The sequence below is a fragment of the Bufo bufo genome, chromosome 10 (genome assembly GCF_905171765.1).
Source record: "Bufo bufo chromosome 10, aBufBuf1.1, whole genome shotgun sequence".
In the NCBI taxonomy this organism is placed as follows: Eukaryota; Metazoa; Chordata; class Amphibia; order Anura; family Bufonidae; genus Bufo; species Bufo bufo.
Genome location: NC_053398.1, coordinates 141,381,471 through 141,404,661, shown reverse-complemented (window position 1 = coordinate 141,404,661; position 23,191 = coordinate 141,381,471). Strand labels below are relative to the sequence as shown.

At 46.0% G+C, this 23,191-nt stretch overlaps 1 protein-coding gene across 2 annotated transcripts in view; it reads left to right on the top strand.

The window, feature by feature from the left end:
- The window catches only part of PLCG2 (phospholipase C gamma 2), a 126,946-nt gene that overhangs the window by 25,978 nt on the left and 77,777 nt on the right, over positions 1 to 23,191 (top strand). For both annotated transcript variants that reach the window (XM_040410530.1, XM_040410531.1), the window contains exons 3-9: positions 6,494 to 6,637; positions 6,974 to 7,067; positions 8,628 to 8,675; positions 15,356 to 15,440; positions 16,612 to 16,695; positions 17,380 to 17,423; positions 18,829 to 18,901. In XM_040410530.1, the coding sequence (XP_040266464.1) occupies positions 6,494 to 6,637; positions 6,974 to 7,067; positions 8,628 to 8,675; positions 15,356 to 15,440; positions 16,612 to 16,695; positions 17,380 to 17,423; positions 18,829 to 18,901 (572 nt within the window). The remainder of the gene's footprint in view (positions 1 to 6,493; positions 6,638 to 6,973; positions 7,068 to 8,627; positions 8,676 to 15,355; positions 15,441 to 16,611; positions 16,696 to 17,379; positions 17,424 to 18,828; positions 18,902 to 23,191) is intronic.

Genomic DNA, 23,191 nt, shown 5'->3' with positions numbered 1-23,191 from the left:
AGGGACTGACTGTCTCAGGAAACTCTGCCACTATGAATTAGAAATTCAACGTCTAAAAGCATAAAATCAACTCAAAAACAACAATAAAGTAAAGCAATGATAACTTCACGGATTTTACTGAAACTATTTGACCTCTAGTTCTGTCCTACAAAGTAACTCTGGGACGGAGACGTCTGAGTTTAGTTTAGTAGTAGGTGGAGGAAGAGGTTTTTTTCCCTTTTTATAGGATCATTATTCATTATATTAAAAAACCCGGACAAATAATGACGACAGAGTTGTAGCTTGGCTTATCTTCACCAGGGTCAAAGATTCAGTTTGTCACCATAGCCCTGTATCTAAACACCCTGGCACCGAGCACACATGCCGCACCGGGCCCCCTGATACGCCTGACGGCAAATTTATGTCTGCGGTCTCTATGTGCTGTATACCCTCTTTCTCGACATGTTGTACTAGAAAGTATTCACAGATCTAAATGAATTACAGAACAGATGAGTAACTTTAGAAATACATTACTTATCCTGTAATGATCCTGAGTTACATCCTGTATTATACTCCAGAGCTGCACTCACTATTCTGCTGGTGGAGTCACTGTGTACATACATTACTTATCCTGTAATGATCCTGAGTTACATCCTGTATTATACTCCAGAGCTGCACTCACTATTCTGCTGGTGGAGTCACTGTGTACATACATTACTTATCCTGTAATGATCCTGAGTTACATCCTGTATTATACTCCAGAGCTGCACTCACTATTCTGCTGGCGCAGTCACTGTGTACATACATTACTTATTCTGTACTGATCCTGAGTTACATCCTGTATTATACTCCAGAGCTGCACTCACTATTCTGCTGGCGCAGTCACTGTGTACATACATTACTTATTCTGTACTGATCCTGAGTTACATCCTGTATTATACTATCACGACCGGCGTGCCGATCACATACGTGACGCAAAGGGAGGGAAAAGGAAGGCCCTGTCCAAGGGAGAGGGAAGATGGTGACCCCTGACTCACCTTGCGGCTGGCACCTGACTGCCCTGACGTCCCTAGACGGGTTTCTCACCCGTACGCCGACCACGTGCCTAAACCCTGGCTTTCCCTAAGATGAGCCCTACGTAGTGAATAGGGCGGTGGGAACACTGGTCCGCACCACTGACACTAAAGGGAAACACCAGGGAGAAGACAGACAATACAGACAAAACATATAATCCCAGGTGGGCGACAACAAACAACCAACAGGGATCCGGAGGGTAACGCTCTGGAACGACAACCAGGAATCACAGCTACACAGCTCCAGTGGGTCAGTATAGAAGTCCAGGCAGGAAGCTCTATATCTGGCAACCAGAGAAGTGGGAGAGGGGAATATAAGGAGGTTGGGAGTGCTGGACAAGAAACAGCTGAGGAGAAGAAGCTACGGGTCCCTGAGTGAGCCAAAAAGGGTTGCAAGGCAAACCCAGAAAGCTACCATTAAGTAACAGCGCTATCTTTATACATAGAGCGCGCAGCTACCCGCTGCGACTTCCTGACCCCGGGTATAACGGAGTCAGACGTGGCTCTTGACACCCTCGTGACATATACCCCAGAGCTGCACTCACTATTCTGCCGGTGCAGTCACTGTGTACATACATTACATTACTTATCCTGTACTGATCCTGAGTAATATTCTGTATTATACTCCAGAGCTGCACTCACTATTCTGCTGGTGCAGTCACTGTGTACATACATTACTTATCCTGGACTGATCCTGAGTAATATTCTGTATTATACCCCAGAGCTGCACTCACTATTCTGCTGGTGGAGTCACTGTGTACATACATTACTTATCTTCCTGTACTGATCCTGAGTTACATCCTGTATTATACTCCAGAGCTGCACTCACTATTCTGCTGGTGCAGTCACTGTGTACATACATTACTTATCCTGGACTGATCCTGAGTAATATTCTGTATTATACCCCAGAGCTGCACTCACTATTCTGCTGGTGCAGTCAATGTGTACATACATTACATTACTTATCCTGTACTGATCCTGAGTTACAACCTGTATTATACTGCAGAGCTGCACTCACCATTCTGCCATCCACTAGTTGCTGCAAAACTACAACTATAACGCTCTTCATGTCATGACAGTTGCAGCCTGTAAAGGCATGCTGCCTTTACAGGCTGCAACTGTCATGACATGAAGAGCGTTATAGTTGTACAGTAGCTGGAGAGTCACAGGTTGTAGGTCACAGCCCTAAGAATAGTAATTGTCCGGTAATCTATTCAAACGCCAGAGGGGGCGCTGCTTCTGGAAAGAAAAAAAAAAAAAACTAGATCCTCTCTTCTAACCCTGCCCCAATATAATGTTTATTATAATCTATATTATGTAAAGCAGGCAGGAAAGGGTTAGGCCTGCGTCCCGGCCATACTTCCCTCCTAATATAGTCTCATAGACGCCATTCATGGAAATCATGTGCATTTCTGAAGATCTGTACGATACACGCGGTAATGTTAATGATGGCGGCGTTCACTTTACATTAATCAGGCTGATGTCAGAAGATGCCGCTATGAAATTGAGCTATTTCTTTTCCCCCTCTCCGCTCGGTGGTTAACGCGCCTGTCACTGCGCTTTGTTATGAGAACATAAAGGAAGGCTCCGCTGCTCGGATTGCTGCGTGCAGCGCTTTATTTCCATTCTCCCACCTGTCATGTTTCGTTTCTTCCGGCCTGGTCGTACGCTTTATCAAGTGTTGTCGAAATAAATTATTTACTCCTCAATACGGAGGGGGCTGCGTGCACCTGCGGCATCAATCCTCCTCCTCCTCTATGAGAGTTAGGCCTCATGCACATGACCGTTTTTTTTTGCGGTTCGCAAAACGGATTTCTGATGTTGCGTGATCCGTGACCGTTTTTTCTTCCGTGGGTCTTCCTTGATTTTTGGAGGATCCACGGACATGAAAAGTGAAAAAAAAACTAAGTCAAGTTTGCATTGAAAATCATAGGAAAAACAGACACGGATCACGGACATGGATCATGGACGCGGATGACTATCTTGTGTGCATCCGTGATTTTTTATGGACCCATTGACTTGAATAGGTCCGTGAACCGTTGTCCGTGAAAAAAACAGGACAGGTTATATTTTTTTCACGGACTGGAAAAACGGATCACGGACGCGGAAGCCAAACGGTGCATTTTCCGATTTTTCCACGGACCCATTGAAAGTCAATGGGTCCGCGAAAAAAAAACGGAAAACGGAACAACGGCCGCGGATGCACACAACGGTCGTGTGCATGAGGCCTTAAAGGGGTTGTCCAGGACTTTAATACTGATGGCCTATCCTTAGATCGGTGGGGGTCTGACTCCTGGTACCCCGCCGATCTGCGGCTCTCATTACCAGGTGCACCTAGCCTTTCTGCTGCCTGAGGCGAAAACTGCAACGGCGCCCCTCCCCCCCCCCACTCCCAATGCAAATTTCTTAACCTAAACCCTTCCCTTCAGCCCATAGCAATTCGGCTGCCCCCCTCTTGCCCATACCTGGTGCTGCCTGAGGCGATCGCCTCACCTGGCCTCATTACTGCTGCACCCCTGGCTGTCCACTCTGAACAGGTGGTGTGCGGTACCACAATAGGTGTGCCCCGTTCTCTCGGGTTGTACTGTCTATGTACGGTATGCCATATACCTGTAAAATCTGACCATAAGGAGCACCATATGGCGGCACACAGAGTGCCCATGGCCATGTAAACCTCTGAACAGGCTCCGTGCCTGAGGCTTTAGGGCAGTGATTTCCAACCTGTAGCTCTCCTGCTGTTGCAAAACTAGAACTCCTAGTTTTGCCGCAGGAGGAGAGCCACAGACTGGAGAACAGCGCTCTAGGGCTAAGCGTTTTGGCCAGCTTTAAAAGACAACTTATTTTCCAGTCTATTTATACTGACAGCCTATCCTCAGAATGGGCCGTCAATATCTGATCGGCGGGGATCCGGCGCCCCGTACCCCCAGCCAATCAGCTGTTCTGCAGCAGCTCCGGCGCTGGAGCAATGGCGCCGTCCATTTCTGTTGTGGACGGATCTGGTTACTGCAGCGCTGCTCCCATCTGAGTGTAGAACAGCTGATCGTCCGGGGTGCAGGGTGTCGGACCCTCGCAGATCAGATATTGATGGCCCACCCTAACCCTTTTAATATATTAACCCATAAAGGTCATTTTGTATTGGACCCTCAAAGTTGCCAAAAATGTATAGGATATGAAGAGTTTTGCATTTATTCGTACTCTTTTTACCGTCTGTAGGTTACCAGTTCTCACACCCTCAAACCTAACTTTGCAAAAAAAATAAGGTCATTTTTAACCCTTTGTCTCCCTGTGAGAAAATGTCGGCTGCATGCTTGGTGGCCTTGGGGCTGAGCGGCTTGTGAAGTGTTCATGTACTTCCTCAGCGCTGGCGGGAGACACCATGTCCTGACAGAAACAGGAAGAGCTTTGTGCCTGTCCATTATATGTGGTGTAAAACCACTTCCCGCACCTTTCTTTATAAACGTCTTATCAAGAAGAAGCATGCAGTGTAAAGTGCAGGGGACAGGGCTATTAAATGCCTGACCGCCTGAGATGTTCCTACAAATTGCACTAAAGAGCGTTTAAGAGTTGAGATGAACTCGACTGGTGGATCAGGGAGGTCCTAGCAGCAGTTATTGGGGTTCCATCAGAACTCGCCGATCAGCTACTGTATAGGGGACCCCCCTGTCGGGCTCGTACGTGTTGGAAATCAATACACTGAGGAGATGAGCCAAAACCAGGGCACTTTGGCAGCTTCTTTCTCCCCTCACAACACATGCATACTTGGCCGAGTCTAGCATAAATGAGGGAATAGGGACAGATACCTATAGGACAAATGAGTGACTGCCTGAGAAAGGCTTCAGACCCCTTGGGACAGACTGTTGCATCCATCTACTCTCAGGACATTTGGTCCTGCTTTCACCATTCTCTTCCAGGTCAGTTTGTCATCATTTCAGGACCTAAAGTGTCAGTGTGTCATTGCTCTAGGACAGTGACACCTGTGCCATAGGTTCGCCAACACCTCTCCAGGTCCAGGACCTCAAGTTTCTATGTATCATTGTTCCAGAACCTCAAGTGTCCGTGTATCATTGCTCCAGGGCCTCAAATATCAGTGCTCAAGGGCCTTGAGTGTCAGTATTTCAGTGCTACAAGGCCTTAAGTGTCAGTATGCTATGGTGCCAGGACCTCAAGTGTCACAATGGCATGGCTCCAGGACCTTCACTTTCAGTATGTCATTACTCTAAATATAGAAGCTTATGTATTTTAGAAACTCAAGTGTGAGTGTGCCACTGACACGTGAGGACCGGGCACAATGACATACTGACAATTGGGGGCTTGAAGCCATGAGATACTGACACTTAAGGTCCTGAAGCCATGACATACTGACACTTGAGGTCTGGGAGCAATAATATACTAACACTTGGGGTCCGGGAGCAATGACACAGTGACCTTCAAAGCAGTGATCTACTAACACTTGAGGTCCTAGAACAATGACATACTGACGCTTGAGGTCCTGGCGTAATGACATACTGAAATTTGAGGTCCTGAAGCCATGACATACTGACAATAGAGGTTTTGGATCAATAATATACTGACACTTTAGGTCCAGGAGCAATGACCCTCAAAGCAGTGATCTACTAACACTTGGGGTCCTGGAACAGTGACATACTGACTCTTGAGGTTCTGGAGCAGTGACATACTGAGACTTGAGGTTCTGGAGCAGTGACATACTGACGTTTGAGGTTCTGGAGCAGTGACATACTAACGTTTGAGGTTCTGGAGCAGTGACATACTGACGTTTGAGGTTCTGGAGCAGTGACATTCTAACAGTTGAGGTCCTGGAGTAATGACATACTGAAACTTGAGGTCCTGAATCCATGACATACTGACACTTGAGGTCCGGGAGCAATAATATACTAACACTTGGGGTCCGGGAGCAATGACACAGTGACCCTCAAAGCAGTAATCTACTAACACTTGAGGTCCTATAACAATGACATACTGACGCTTGAGGTCCTGGCGTAATGACATACTGAAACTTCAGGCCCTGAAACCATGACATACTGACAATAGAGGTTCTGGATCAATAATATACTGACACTTTGGGTCCAGGAGCAATGACCCTCAAGCAATGATCTACTAACATTTGAGGTCCTAGAGCAATGACATACTGACACTTGGGGTCCTGGAGCAGTGACATACTGACGCTTGAGGTTCTGGAGCAATGACATTCTAACAGTTGAGGTCCTGGAGCAATGACATACTGACACTTGAGGTCCTGGAGCAATGACATACTGAAACTTGTGGTCCTGGAACAACTTGAGATGGTGACAACTCAAGAACCTCAAGAAAGAGGGGCTTATAATGTCTGTGTATAAAGGGGGTACGCTTAGTATTTGTGGGAAGAAATACAGAAACCCCCTTCTTTATTGATTTGGAATATGTTTTTTTGTTTTTTTTTGCAGTGGACCTTTGTGAAATTAAGGAAATCCGTCTGGGAAAAAACTGCAAGGATTTCGAGCGTGGAAAAGCCTCCCGACTGAAGGAAGATTGCTGCTTCACTATCTTCTATGGAAGCCAGTTTGTCCTTAACACGTTAAGTCTGGAAGGTGAGCTATGACACAGCGGTGACTTAAAACCCTATTAATAAGCCTATTGGGTTTCATAATATGGCTGCATTTATCGTCTGTGCTACGGACATAATATCTGGACCTGATGGTTCTGCTGAGGTGACCATCTGTTCCATGGTGATCTGAGTTCACTTCAGTAGAAGCGCTGACGATCTGGGCCTAGTGGCCATAAAACGGATGTTATTGTGTAAGTACGTCACCAAAATGCTGCCTGTGAAGCGGCAGACACGGGCCGTCATAAAACAGCCGCCATGGGTCGATCAGAGTCCTATCCTTACTCCGTAGTGACATGTCTGCTCTGATTTCATCTTGCAGCGGACTCTGTGGATGATGCTGAGAGGTGGCAACGTGGGTTGAACATTTTACTTGAAGAAGTGAACCAGGCATCCACCCCAACCATCATAGAAAGGTGTGTGTGAAGTCTTAATATTTTTCTACGTGCCCTTTTACATGACCCGGTGTTTGGCTGAGTGAGCGCTCGTAGGGTAAACAGTGCAGCGATCAGCCGTCAATCGAGCTCCTGTGATCAGATCTTTTATGCGAGCAGAACTATACTTGCTGGTCGGCAGCACAACACCCTGTGTAGAAGAAGGATGTGCTCGGGACATATGCAAAGTTAGTGGGGATTAACAATCGCACTAACGATCATTCGTTCCCCTTTTTAGTTTTGGATCTGCCCATCAGAAAGGTCTGATCGACTTGTACCGTCGATGGACACTCGTTCTGGGGCACCATCGGGGTACAGAGGTTTATAGGTTCACCTTTGAACAGCCTATATATAGATAAGATCTATATACATGGTGATGTGATTAATTATGAGTTATTGCTTGCTTTACATTCAGCCAAGGGTGCACCTAGCCTTTCTGTGTCACAGATGGTGTACAGGAGACAAGACAATACCAAATAAACAATGTCTCTCTGGATCCACAACTATGGAACAAAGGGAGACCCCTGCAATAGACCTGCCGCTCTCCCTCACTGCTCAGCCTATGCGAACACCCCAAAGGTGGATGGGCGCATATCCACGTTCCTCGGCTATCTATTACCTGAAGACCCTACAATAGTGAAGGGACACGACCACCGGCTCCCTACACTGACACGGAGGGAGTCAGGGTCTCCTGGATCCAGAAAAGACAAAATCATAAATACATAAACAGCACTTATCTTGCAGACGACTGAGGACTGGGAACTGGGAACAGCATGCACACACACTCCAGGAAGTTGTATCAGCCGCACACTACTGCATTATGGGGAGGAACTTAAAGGGTAGCAATCAGTCCAAACTGCATGACAGCTGAGATAGACTAACGAGATGAGAAACTAAACCAAAACAAAGAAATTCAAGGAGGAGGATCAGGGAAGCTCCTGTGAGCGCTTCTCAGCTGTCTGGCTGTGACATTCTGCTGCAGGAGGCAAAAACTAACACAGTGTCCCAACCTCCCCAATGCCAATTTCCAAACTAAACCCCTTCCCTCCAGCCCTACTGTTAAAGACATACATTCAGAGCTACAAAACACACGGGCTAATACAGTGCCACATATTGTGCCCCCTGTGCTACCCAATACTATACAGCAGAAACAGATAATCCCCCTTCTGCTGCCCCCCTCTTGCCCCTACCTGGTGCTGCCTGGGGCAATCGCCTCACCTCGCCTCATTGGTGGTGCAGCTCCATTAACATTACTGGAACCTCCGGTACCAGCTTAGCTGGGCACCTATAGTAAAAGGAGTAGGATTCTGGCTGGCTGGGTGCCATGCCTTGAATACAGGGTGCTGTCTCTCTCTGCAAGCCACACGTTGTTGAAGCACCGGCGGGGAATGGAGGGGACATAGGTAGTGCTCCAAAACATAAAGATTTACCACCGATGCAGCCCCGGAGACAGAGGGAGATGACCTGACATTGGGATGAGGCAACCAGATAAGATGCAGTTGAGATGAGATGATGTCCAATGTTTTTGTTTTGTGTTCCTAGCTGGCTGAGGAAGCAGATCTACTCCATGGATCAGACCAGAAGGAACAGGTAAGGTGACATTCTTCAGGTGTTCCACTTTGTAAATGACCAGTCGGTATATTAGGCAGCTCAGCTGTCATAGCCCTTCCTTAAACTCATGAAGGAGCAGGTCACTGCCTCCCGCAAGATCAACTCGCTCCTCTCCTGAAGTACAATGTGCTGCTGCAGTCACCACTAGTGATGAGCGGCAGGGGCTATATTCGAATATTTTGTAGAATATATTCGCGAATTTCGAGAATTCGAGATTATTTCATTGAATGAGATAAATCGGCAATGTAAAAGTCGCGTAATGTGAATTCGTAAAGCGAAATACAGGCATGGGTCACTTATGCTACATTTTTCAAGCTGGTATAAGTTTCCTGAGACTGGAGAAAATGGTCGGCACGGCAGAACATTAGAATAGCTTTATATGCAGATAGAGTCAAGTGCTCCAATATATTTGCGATTGCGCTAATCGGCAGTGATTTTAGAATATTTTTTCGCACTACGTGCAACTTCACATTTTAGCAGGTCTGACTACAGATTACTGATTGGTGCACTAAGTATTGTTGTGAACCTGACATTGCTTCCTTCTCATTGGCCCACAAGCAAGAAGCAGAGAGGAATCATGTGTTCAGATCGAAAAAAAATCCTGAATATTCGATATAATGAATATATAGAACTATATTATAAATATTCGCGAATTCTCGAAGTGGCGATATTCGCGATAAGAATTCTCTATTCGAATATTCGTGATCAACACTAGTCACCACTCCATTCACTGTCCTTCAGAATGTGACCTCAAAACTCTCTCCACCCATCCTGTAATCAGCACATAGTCCTCAATAACATAATCCCATTGTGAGGGTTCCTCACCATGAATGGACAGGTCACTGCCTGCCACAAGATCAACACACTCCTCTCCTGTAATACCATGTGCTGCTGCAGTCACTAATCCATTCAATGCCTCCTAGAATGTGACCTCACACTTATCTCTATACCCCTCCTGAAACCATGACACAGTCCTGGTCCTCGGTAACATGATCCCATGAATGGACAGGTCACTGCCTGCCACAAGATCAACACACTCCTCTCCTGTAATACCATGTGCTGCTGCAGTCACTAATCCATTCAATGCCTCCTAGAATGTGACCTCACACTTATCTCTATACCCCTCCTGAAACCATAACACAGTCCTGGTCCTCGGTAACATGATCCCATGAATGGACAGGTCACTGTCTGCCACAAGATCAACACACTCCTCTCCTGTAATACCATGTGCTGCTGCAGTCACTAATCCATTCAATGCCTCCTAGAATGTGACCTCACACTTATCTCTATACCCCTCCTGAAACCATAACACAGTCCTGGTCCTCGGTAACATGATCCCATGAATGGACAGGTCACTGTCTGCCACAAGATCAACACACTCCTCTCCTGTAATACCATGTGCTGCTGCAGTCACTAATCCATTCAATGTCTCCTAGAATGTGACCTCACATGTCTCTACACCCTTCTTGAAATCATGATAGAGTCCCAGTCCTTGGTAACATAATCCCATGAATGGACAGGTCACTGCCTCCCACAGAATCAACACACTCCTCTCAAGAAGTATTATGTGCTGCTACAGTCACTGCTTTATGCACTGCTCCTTAGAATGTGACCTCAAACTTATCTCTATATCCCTCCTGAAACCAGGCCGGGTACCGGCCCTCAATAACATAACGGCATGAATGAACAGGTCACTGCCTCCCACAAGATCAACACACTCCTCTCCTGAAATACTATGTGCTGCTGCAGTCACCACTCTATTTACTGTCTCCCATAATGTGACTCCACACTTTTCTCCACCCCCTCCTGAAATCATGACACAGTCCCAGTCCTAAAGACAAGCACCGAGGGAGTCATTTACAGACAGATATACGCCACTTTTTGGAGTAAGGTTATTTGCGCCGCAATCTGCGACCTTTCCCCCCGCTCGTGGCAGGTCTAGAAAAGGCGTAGATTTAGACAGGCCATGTATATACTGAGGTTATGTAGAGGCCGGCGCCTCTACATGAATTTGGCGCATTCCCCACCAGCTAAAGGGGAGTTTCTTATATATATATATTTTTTTTTATAAAATAGCATAGCACAGTGGTCTCCAACCTCTACAGATGCTGCTGCAAAACTACAACTCCCAGCATGTTCCAAAAGCCTGCAGAGCTACAACTCTTAACCAGAGTGACAGATATATTAGGCCACTGTACTCATTCTTGTGTGATTTCGGCTTTTCTTCCATTGTCCCGGGGTCTCAGGACCAGGGAGGTTCATTCAGGAAGTGCAGGATGTGGTTTTCTTCAACGCCTGGCACTCGATTCTCAGAGAATGAAATTGTTTAATGGTTGTGTTTTTTTCAGGAAATACATTTCATGCCAAGCTATTCCATTACAGGGAACACAATTGTTTTTGCTACAATTACAAAACCAACCAACGACATGTTCATCCAATTCAATAGGACATTATGGGCCCCGAGACAAAAAAAAGACCCAAACAGATCTGTGCACTGATGAGTTGTAGTTGAAGCAACCTATGTAATAAGGAAGGGCAGGCGTGTCCATTAAAGGGGTCTTCCAGGTTCAGTATAGTGATGGGGTCAGAGTCTCCATATCCCGCTCATCAGCTGTATAAGGGACCACAGTGCTTGTTGTAGTCATGGAAAGGATGCCCATACACCTTCAGTGGTTATTGGCCGGCAACTCTGTCTTCCGGCCCCTTATCTAAAATGATATTATCCCCTGGGATAACCGCTTTACCTTGGATGATATAAACACAGTAGGATAAAATGTAATGGACGTTTTGAGCAATCGTTAGTACACCTCATGAAACAAGACATCAAGTGCTAAAAATGTGCCCTGGCCTTCCTGTGTGTATCTATCAGGGGGAAAAATATGTAAAATTTTCATCTGGATCCCTCTATCGCCGGTATCTCTTAGTGTTGTGGCTCCCCGGGTGGTTCCTTATGGGATGGTCCCTCAACTTCGTCCTATTGGACCACAGTCCAGCAGCTGATTGACCAGATTCTCCATATCAATTACCATTCGCCCATCTTGCCAATGTCCCACCAAAATCTCTACCTAAAGATGCCAACAGTTTGCTCCTACACATCCCGGCATCGCCCGAATGTCTTACTTTGTTTTGGAAATGGACAATTGCCCAATCTCAACAGGACCTAGACTAAAGCATTACAGAGATTAGATTCATGAATTTCTTACCGCTAAGTCTTTGATTTAGTATGGTCTTCATGGGCTTCATTTAGTATCGTCTTCATGGGCTTCATTTAGTATGGTCTTCATGGGCTTCATTTAGTATGGTCTTCATGGGCTTCATTTAGTATGGTCTTCATGGGCTTCATTTAGTATGGTCTTCATGGGCTTCATTTAGTATGGTTTCTCATGGGCTTCACCGATGAGACCCCGCCAAGCCTCCCTCTTTGTCCTGGCCTACGCTTACGCGGATACCAGGTTTTTAGATCGCCTAACTTCTTTTTTCCTTTTCCCATCTGTCTCAACTCTTTCCCTTGTTTGTTATAGTTTCCCTGCTTGACCAGGTCCGTGAACCTGTGCATCATATTTAGGCCTCACGCACACGGCCGTTGTTTTGGTCCGCATCCGAGCCGCCGTTTTGGCGGCTTGGATGCGGACCCATTCACTTCAATGGGGCCACAAAGGATGCGGACAGCACTCCGTGTGCTGTCCGCATCCGTGGCTCCGTTCCGTGGCCCCGCTTTGCGGACAAGAATAGGCATTTATGTTGAAGGCTGTCCGTGTGCCGTTCCGCAAATTGCAGAACACACATGGACGCCATCCGTGTTTTGCGAATCCGTGATTTGCGGACCGCAAAACACACCACGGTCGTGTGCATGAGGCCTTATAGGGAGCAGGTTTTAGGCTGCTATCTCAGTGATCAGGCAGCTGAATGTAGGACCCCTGCTGTCTGCCAGGGACCCTAAAGGGAAGACAGAAGCATTTTCCCGATCCTGTCTTCTCTATTCTCTAGGACACAACGTTCAATGAGCGGTGCCTCTATTCATCCCAGTGGTTATGTGACTGGTCATACGATGGCTGGGTTTCTGGTTCTAGGAGGTTGCTTCTGCTGGGTCCCAGCAGTGACAACTGTCAATGTAACTGGGAAAAGTAGACTGTAAAAAGAAAAAAAAAAGTCTCCCAATGGTCTTTTTTAACTAAAAAAAATAAGTAAAAAATACACAAAAATAACCCACCACAAAAAACCCCCCCTGTGTAAATTGTTCTTGTACCGCTAGCCAAGACCCGACTACCCAAAAGTGGAAAGAAAATGACGACTGCAAATAAAACGTCTATTTTAAGGGCAATATGCTGTTATCACCAGAGTAAAAAATAGCAAATGCAAAAAAAGCTAATTAAGTTCCAACTTTTTTTTCAATTTCTATGTCTAAAAATTCTGAAAAGAAATTAAGAAAATGACATAAAAAGAAGCCAAAATTATTTCCACAAAATGCAGGGGGGGGGGGGGGGGGTCACATCACTTGAGCTATAACTTTGTCGTAAGCCTCGGTAATTTCAGCAGATTCGACATTGTTCATAGATAACCCATTTTTTGGTTTTGTAAACTTTACTATTCACTGAAAATTCTAAAAATTTGTTTTCTCAGTTTCCTTCATTTTTTTGCATTTAGTAGAAACCAGAAAAACTGGCTTGTTTCTTCTTCCGAGAATAAGACGTGTAGGAAATATCTCAGTGTCACAAGCAGAGGTGAACAAAGGTTAAGCATCAACTCGTGACCAAGCAGAGCGCGGTGTCTGCGGACAGAGCGCGAACTGTAACAGGTTCATTATGTTACCCACAAATCAGAGTTTTTGCGCTTTACAGAAACACGAATGATATTCCGTATTAATCTGCAGCAGTGACGGCCACTGATTAGATAGTAAACTCTACTGCAGGCATGCTCAACCTGTGACTCTCCAGCTGTTGTAAAACTACAACTCCCACAATGCCCTGCTGTAGGGTGGTTTGGGCATGCTGGGAGTTGTAGTTTTGCAACAGCTGGAGGGCCGCAGGTTGAGCATGCCTGCTCTACTGACATATAAAATGCCGGCCAGAGACTTCTCTTTAGGCTGAATGATTGTTAGCAGCCAAAATAATCGCACCACCTGCACGCTCAACCATGACCGAAGGAAAACTGAAAAGCTGCTTTGAGTGTAAGGGTGCCGGAATTTTCCGCCAGAAAAACTGCAGTTGAGGATTTTTGCAAAGTTGCGAATTTTTTTCCAGATTTTTCCGTGCGGAATAGAATTGGAATTTTCTTTTGTGAATTATGTTGCGGATTTCTGTGCGGTGAAATGAATGTAGACATGCAGCATCAGAAAACCCGCAACAAATCATTTTGTTGCAGAATTTCTGGCGTAAAATTCCGCCACATGTGAGGGCAGCTTAATTCTGCTGAAATGGTTTGACCATCTTGACCAAATGTTTTTACTATGTTGGGGGGAAGAGGGGGTTTGTCTATAATCAGGTGGGTAAATGGACTTTAACTCTATATAAACTCATTTATATTTATCGTAAAGGGGTTCTCTACCTATATTTTAGGGCTACTATAAGGGCTCATGCACGCGTTCATATGTTCTTTTCCGTGTCCGTTAATTTCAATGAGTCCGCCAAAAAAATTAACGGAAGTTACGTGTGCATTCCGTTTTAGTATGTCCGTTCCACAAAAGAAACCAGAAAAACTGGCTTGTTTCTTCTTCCGAGAATAAGACGTGTAGGAAATATCTCAGTGTAATGCAGACAATGTCCTATTATTGTCTGCATTATTATATTAGGGGCCGGCTGTTCTGTTCCGCAAAATACAGAATGCACACGGACGTCATCCATATTTTTTGCAGATCCGTTTTTGCGGACCGCAAAATACATACGGTCGTGTGTAAGAGAGAGGGGAAGTTAAGCTTTACGGGTACACTTACCTGCACACAGAATCAGACTTACTTGTTCCATCCACTGGATTCGGGGTCCTTCGCTCCCCCACCGCCGCTGGAACTCTTCAGTCTCCCTGCATCAACACCCGGATTGATGCGGCAGCCAATGACTGGTGACAGAGATGATGTGTCTTCCACGTGTGACACATGACCCAGGGACACATCACTGGCTGCAGCGGCCACGTGGCACGCGTCAAGCCAGATACTGATGTAGAGAGCTGCAGTGGCGGCGGGGGAGCAAAGGAGCTGGATTGCAGCACCAGGGATCAGGCAAGTATGAATCCCTCCACAAGTCGGGCCATGTTGGGGGACCATGTTGGGAGTGAACAACCCCTTTAAGACGTATGAATCTCATGGGAGCATGGGCAATGTTTGGGATCTCTATCCATGACCCAGAGCAGATAGTCACTGCTAAGAGCGCCTTCGTATTACATGGTCAGCCATTCAATTCCATGAGCGTCATGTATGTAATATGATATAAAGGGGAAATAAGTGGCCGTACAGAGATAATCCTGACGCCTGGAGATCAGACGATCATCCAGACCTGACCCCAGAAAGGGCTAGAATAAAACTTTAAGGTCACGTACACAAAGGATGTCATTTTCAATGACACTGGACATCTTCTTCCATATCTGATCAGGGTTGTTGTTACCCGATAAAAGGACAAGGTGGAAATTCAAGTTTATTCACATGAAATCTTCCTTCTTCATTTTTCTAGTATTAGCGTTCGAGAGCTGAAGACCATACTCCCTCAGATAAACTACAAAGTCGGAAGTGCAAAATTCCTGAAAGACAAGCTGGTGGTAAATAATACTCATTAGTGGTGTTCTGTTCGGTATCCACGTCAGTATCTGGGACCCGCACCTATCTCTACAACGGCGCCTCCAAAGTGGACAAGAGTGCACCGCACCTGCACAGCGTGTTCTCCATTCACTTCTAAGTCAGTGCAGGTCCCATGCGCCCGCATATCGGACATCGAGGTCATATCCTAGTGATATGCCACCAATGTCTGAGATGAAACAACACCCTTCAAAGGGGATCATCCATGATTAGAAAAACGTCTGCTTTCTTCCAAAAACGGTGCCGCGCCTGCCCAACAGGTTGTCCACAGCCTCTTTCACTTCAATGGAGCTGAGCTATGGACATAAGATTTAGAAAATCTCATCTACTCAGCTGGTCGTGGACTACTCTGCTGACTTTCTTTCGTGGTGGACAATCCGTGGTGGCTAGTACACACCGTGAGCATATGCCCGTCAGGTGGGGCAGTTTGTATTCCACACGTCTGATCTGTGAAAAACCTGACCAATCTGCGGCCACACGTTGGATCAATAGGGGGTTATAGCTTTTGGGCTACAATGGTCAAGAAACTGGACAAGAGCTGAACCGGCTGGGTTATGTAAAGCGCTGAAGAGATGGCCCATCCACCTGTTCACCTATCCAGGGGTTGGCAACCTTCGGCACTCCAGCTGTTGCGAAACTACAATTCCCAGCATGCTCCGTTTATTTCTATGAGAGTTTTGAGAAAAGCAGAGCAAGTATGCATGCTGGGAGTTGTAGTTTCACAACAGCTGGAGTCCTGCAGGTTGCCCACCCTTGGCAGCTCTCTCCTCATCCACCACCGTAGATATGCCAACTCTGTTCGGCCCACAATGCATGGTGCTGTGAATGGGGAGAAAGCTGCAGACACCTTTGTCAGTGGCTCATCTTCCTGAGAGCAAAAGGATGGGACATGTCGAAACTCAGCTGCCTGATCCTTATCTCCCTTGACATCTGCCACACATATTGGATGGTCAGTCACTTCGGCAAGTTCACACCACATGTCTCTAATGTGTACGGCCAAGCTTTACATACCTTGCCTATAGTTAGCACCACACATGACCGGGCCGCGACCGCCTTCTTTTTGTCTTCTATGTTGCTGTGCTTGTGTCCACCCAACATTGATGGTGTTCTGATGAATACTTTACTATCTTGCAGGACATTGGGATCCCTAGAGATGACCTCAGTTTTGAGCATGTCCATATGTTCTACAAAAGACTGATGTTCGACCATCAGCGATCTGTAAGTGCATAAAACCCAGAAACTTCAACCAAGTTGTAAGGTGGCCATTCCTCCTGCCCCCATACACACGCACACTGGGCTCAGCTGAGCATGCATGTGTTCCCAATAGGGATTGACAAATAAGCAGGTGCCAGACACCTCTAGCAGCAACGTATCTCCCTTCAGAACAAAGGATAGGGCAAAATGTTCAATGCTTCCTTCTCCAATGTCTACTAGTGGGGCACAGAGGGGGCAGCCCCGTACACAACAGATGGTCACGAGGCCCTGCAGACATTTATCTAATGTGTATGAGCACCTTAATCCCCTTCTGCTTACATTTAAAGGGGTTGTCCCAAATAGATTACCCTTTTACATATACTGTATTACAGTGGTCATGAATCTCAGCCACTCCACACTACAAATCCCAGCATGCTCCATTCATTTCTATGAGAGTTAGGAGAACAGTCGGCCAAGTGTGCATGCTAGGAGTTGTAGTTTCACAGCAGCTGGAGTGCCGGAGGATGCTGACCCCTGCCTTGTAGTAATTGGTCATATATAGATTTATGTATGGTTGCTGCTTTTATTTTAATTTACAGTTTAGGCAGGAGACCCAGGGCCTCCAAGATTTCCAGGAGATGATTTTAAAGATTTCCCTTGTCCTTGTTTTGCAAAAAAAAAAAAAAGTTAAAATGTTCTTTTCTTCAGATTCTGGATGAATTCAGGAAAGATACTTCAGTATTTATTTTGGGGTAAGAATTCATTATTAAGACTATTTGACAACAATAAAAAAACTCAGCACTTGTTACATTAAACCGGTGATCTCCAACCTGCCTCTCTTCAGCTATTGGAAAACTACAACCCCTAGCAGGCTCTGAGAGCCTAAGACCTCTTCTACATGAGCGATACGGATTGGCTCCGGATGCGTTCAGTGAAACTCGCCGAAAGCTTTAGAATCAAAGCCAGCAATATTCCTGCGTAGTAACTAGCTAGGTAGTGGAGGTGATTGGTATTAGTCATAATGGTGTAGCATCTCAGGGATTAGCTAGGGCATCTGAAGCTGAACATTGCAGAGTTGAGGCTGGGGCTGAGGGATAGAGAGGAGCCACTCAGCCCGTGCTATCCCATAGCAACCAAGGCCTTTATAATAGTCAGCCTTGTCACTAAGACTAGCCAGCCTGTTGCCAGTTAGCAACCCTGTGTGAGAGACTGTACGCAGTACTGTGCATTGCAAGGAAGGCCATGAGTGTGTGTGTGCAGAGGGTGCAAGGAGAGAGATATCGCAACCTCTGAACGTACCAGTGCAATCCTGTTCCAGGGGTAGAGTAAGCCACAGTGATAACTGCAGATACAACAGTCTTCATTGCAACCAGTGCTAGAGTCCAGGGAGCAGGGTGCAATGGAAGTCAGAGGGAGAGTGATTTGCTGCCTCTTAAAGCGGCTGGCATGTTTGGCTGTTGCAACTTAAAGAGACAGTGTACCTAATTAACCTGTTGCCTTTCACTTTGGATTATTGTTGGCAGCTCATCCCGTTTAGGCTAGTTTTACATCTGCGCTTTCCCTTTCGAGATCCATCATAGTATCTCAATAGCGGGGGAAAACGCTTCAGTTTTATCCCCATTCATTGTCAATGGGGACAAAACTGAACTGAAGGGAACGGAGTGCTCCAAAATGCCTTCCGTTCTGTTTCATTGCATTCCCATGACGCTCGCAAAAGAGCAGCAAGCAGAGTCTTTGAGTGCGTCCTGGGATGCGGAGCAAGGCAGATCCGTCATGACTCACGATGGAAGTCAACAGTGACGGATCCGTTTTCGCTGACGCAAAAATGTCATGGCTATTCTAGAGATAATGCAACCGGATCCGTTCGTAATGGATGCAGACGGTTGTATTATCATGACGGAAGTGAAAAAAGATGTGAAAGTAGCCTTACTCAAGGAGATTTGTGCTGCCAGCAAACAATGATTTTAACACCAGCTTAAAAGATACGATCAATGAGAAACAAGCAATCGTTCGCTATTTGATCGCCGGACATGTCTGCACTGCGGAATCGTCATTCATAATAAAGATCTTTCAGTCCCATGTAAATGAGCCTTTAGGTTGTGTCAGCCGTTTGTACTTGACTTGACTATAATGTGCCGGTCTGGTTGTATTTTTCAGAAACGTGGATCGAGCTGATGCCTCCGCTGTTTATTTGCACGACTTTCAGAGGTTTTTACAACATGAGCAACAGGTAAGTGTCAGAGTTGTGCTCAGAGGGAAGGTGGCCGGCTTGGCCACTGGTGGTGGTGGTGGGGGGAAAGTGGAGAGGTGGGAAGAAGACAGTGTGATTGTGGGGAAGGAAGGTGGGTGGGGGGTGGGGGAATAGGGCGCCAAGGTCTACCCACAAAAAATAAAGACCAAAAAAGAAACTGAGATAGCTCACACTAAGTGGAACTGGTAGTCCAAGTCGGCCTGACTCGCAGTGGATATACAAGAAGAAGGAGCGCCAAAGTGTAGGGGGTCGGTAAATAAAGGAGTGGCAGGAGATGACATCAACAAAAGTCGTCACTACTTCAGGTTTTAAAGGGCTTAAAGTGCCACCCCACAAATCATCCAGACGGAAAGTACGCGTGCAGAGGCGTCAAAGATTAAAAGATATATATATGTGCTACAAAGCCACATGAATAGAGAATATATATATAAAAAGAATTAGCACACACTTTGTGGTGATAAAATCAATCTAGAACAACTATTATGGTCTTCAATAAGGTAAAATACACACAAACCTGTGTGTTACTCAGGTCACCAAGGAGGGTGGTGCAAGATAAGCTCAAAACACTTGACACCGAACCCCCCCCCTCGCCGAGATCGTGTCACGGCCATGGCTATGACCGTGACTTCTGAACCGCATGCGGTTGTCAGCGGTTCTCTTTGGTGTTCAATCACAGGTGAGGGCTGTGGTATTTGCCTCACCTGTGGTTGCCGCTGGCAACAGTGTGTATGGGCAGCGTAGCAGTCGGAGCTGTGCCATTGCAGCTTGCTACGTTGTGCATGCGGTTTTGTGTGATGTTGTATGTGTGCACTTGTTGTTAGTTATTGTGTGCACTTTCCCTTTATGTATGTTTGTTTTCCCTTCTGTGTTACTGGAAGGGTTAACTTCCTTCCCAGTGTGTGTGTGATGTCACTGGGTGTGTCCAATCCTTGGGTGTGGCCACTTGGGCCTATAAAGACCCTCTCTCTTGCAGAGCTCAGTAGGTTGCTTCAGCATGCTTGCTGATAGCAGCCTCCTGTGTTTGTCATCCGCCAGTGAGAGCCACCACTGTGGTCATAGTTTATAGTTTGAGATTTAAGTTTATGTTTATGCCTTCTTGTATGTCATGTTGTATGTGATGTTCTGTTGGGACCTTCCTTGTCACTTTTGTGCAGTTTACGGTTCTGGATTCCTTTTGCTCAGGGATCCAGTCAGCAAGGCTGTGGCAGGTTGGAGGAACTTCTAGTTCGCCTGCCATACCCGTAAAACTGTTTGTGTTCCCCTTTTTCCCAACAGCTTGGCCAGTGAGACTCCTGCTCCTCCGCGTCTAGGAGGAGTAGGTCGTCTTACCCTGACTCCTAGCGCAGGGACCGGACGGAGGGTGAGTTAGGGATCCGAGGTTCCTGCGCATGGGTCCTCCTACCTTTAAGGTCGGCCCATGCAGTTAGGAGTTAGGGTCAGGGTAGGGACGCTGTTAGGAGGTGACCTGCTCCCTATCCTGTTCTCCTGGCCGAGTAGGCCTACAGCATCTGGCATTGCACGGCTGAGGATTTCCCCCATCCTCAGCCGTGACAGATCGCCTGTAGAGTGGTAGTCCCTTCGTCGTCCTATTGATAGATGACCCAAAGGACTTCTCAAGTAATACGAGGTGACTTTTTATTGAAAATAGCTTGGCGCGTTTCGGAGCTGTCATAAACCCCTTCCTCAGGAGCAAAACATAGTGCACATACAGTGGATATAAAAAGTCTACACACCCCTGTTAAAATGTCAGGTTTCTGCGATGTAAAAAAATGAGACTAAGATAAATCATTTCAGAACTTTTTCCACCTTTAATGTGACCTATAAACTGTACAACTCAATTGAAAAACAAACTGAAATCTTTTAGGTGGAGGGAAGAAAAAATATAAAAATAATATGGTTGCTTAAGTGTGCACACCCTTAAACTAATACTTTGTTGAAGCACCTTTTGATTTTATTACAGCACTCAGTCTTTTTGGGTATGAGTCTATCAGCATGGCATATTTTGACTTGGCAAGATTTGCCCACTCTTCTTTGCAAAAACACTCCAAATCTGTCAGATTGCGAGGGCATCTCCTGGGCACAGCCCTCTTCAGATCACCCCACAGATCTTTAATCAGTTTCAGGTCTGGGCTCTGGCTGGGCCATTCCAAAACTTTAATCTTCTTCTAGTGAAGCCAGTCCTTTGTTGATTTGGATGTATGCTTTGGGTTGTTGTCATGCTGAAAGATGAAGTTCCTCTTCATGTTCAGCTTTCTAGCAGAAGCCTGAAGGTTTTGTGCCAATATTGACTGGTATTTGGAACTGTTCATAATTCCCTCTAGCTTAACTAAGGCCCCAGTTCCAGCTGAAGAAGAACAGCCCCTTGGCATGATGCTGCCACCACCATGCTTCACTGTGGGGATGGGGTTCTTCTGGTGATGAGCAGTGTTGTTTTTGCACCAAACATATCTTTTGGAATTATGGCCAAAAAGTTCCACCTTGGTTTCATCAGACCAGAACACCTTTTCCCACATGCTTTTGGGAGACTTCAGATGTGTTTTTGCAAAATGTAGCCTGGCTTGGATGTTTTTCTTGGTAAGAAAAGGCTTTCGTCTTGCCACTCTACCCCATAGCCCAGACATATGAAGAATACGGGAGATTGTTGTCACATGTACCACACAGCCAGGACTGGCCAGATATTCCTGCAGCTCCTTTCATGTTGCTGTAGGCCTCTTGGTCTCCTCCCAGACCAGTTTCCTTCTTGTCTTTTCATTGATTTTGGAGGGACGTCCAGTTCTTGGTAATGTCACTGTTGGGCCATATTTTCTCCACTTGATGAGGACGGTCTTCACTGTGTTCCATGGTATATCTAATGCCTTGGAAATTCTTTTGCACCCTTCTCCTGACTGATACCTTCTAACAATGAGATCCCTCTGATGCTTTGGAAGCTCTCTGTGGACCATGGCTTCTGATGTGGGATGAGACTAAGAACATTTCAGGAAAGACCAACTAGAGCAGCTGAACTTTATTTGGGGTTAATCAGAGGCACTTTACATGATGGCCGGTGTATGCTGACTGCTATGTAACAGGATTCTGAATGTGATTGCTTAATTCCAAACACCGCTACATCCCCAGTTATAAGTATGCAACCACATTATTTTTTTTTTTTTTTTGTTTTCTTCCCTCCACCTAAAAGATTTCAGTTTGTTTTTCAATTGAGTTGTACAGTTTATAGGTCACATTAAAGGTGGAAAAGGTTCTGAAATGATTTACCTTTGTCTCATTTCTTTACAGCACAGAAACCTGACCTTTTAACAGGGGTGTGTAGACTTTTTATATCCACTGTACATTCACAGTGTTTTATACACAACCAACACATGAAAACCCGTTAGGTCCACATGGTGGGAGAATAACTTCTGGTCACATGACACGGAACCGGAAGTGCGTTCCACCCGGGGAAAGCTCATATACTCAAATTCAATTAATAGTATAAATAGATCATTTATGGTGTCGGGGCTTGGAGGAGCGCTTTATAGATGTACTTTTGGTCACGTGATACCGGAAGAGGGAAGTGCGTTCCACCGGTGGAACGCACCGCGGACAAGGTGCTGCTAGATCTGCCCAGGTTCCGGTCACGTGGTGCTGAAAACCGGTGGAACGCACCATGGGCAGAGAAATGCTGCGGACCAATCAGAAGGCCCTTATGTTTTCAATGTAATCAATGCGCTCCACAAGCGGAGCGAACCGCGGCCAGGATAATACTGCGTTCATTCGGCTGAGAAGACACCGCCACTTGCAGTAGGCTAGTGACGACACAGTCACGAGGCCTAGGAGCAGCTCAGCCCCATAGAAGTGAAATGGAGCTGAGCACGATACCAAGCACAGCCACTATACAATGTACGGCGTTGTGCTTGGTAAGAATGGAGAAAGCAGCGGTGCTCATAGGAGAACAGCTGATCAGAGGGGGTCCTGGGTGTTGGGCCTCCACCAATCAGATACTGATGACCTATCCCGAGGACGGGGCATCAGTATAAAAATCTCGAAAAACCCTTTTAAATTATACGTGTCCTCTACCTGTTATAATTCAGGTTTATACCAGATGCAACTCTGGAGACATATTAATCTGAAAAGTTTTGGGTGTAAAACGCGGCAAGAAATCGTTAACTGTAATTTAAAGGATAACTGTCATATTTTCATTAAAAAAAAAACTATTTTAGCATATGTTACTGCTGCAGCAGCATTATGCATAAAGCAATCTTTAGTTTCTTCACATACCACTGTTTTCCTTGA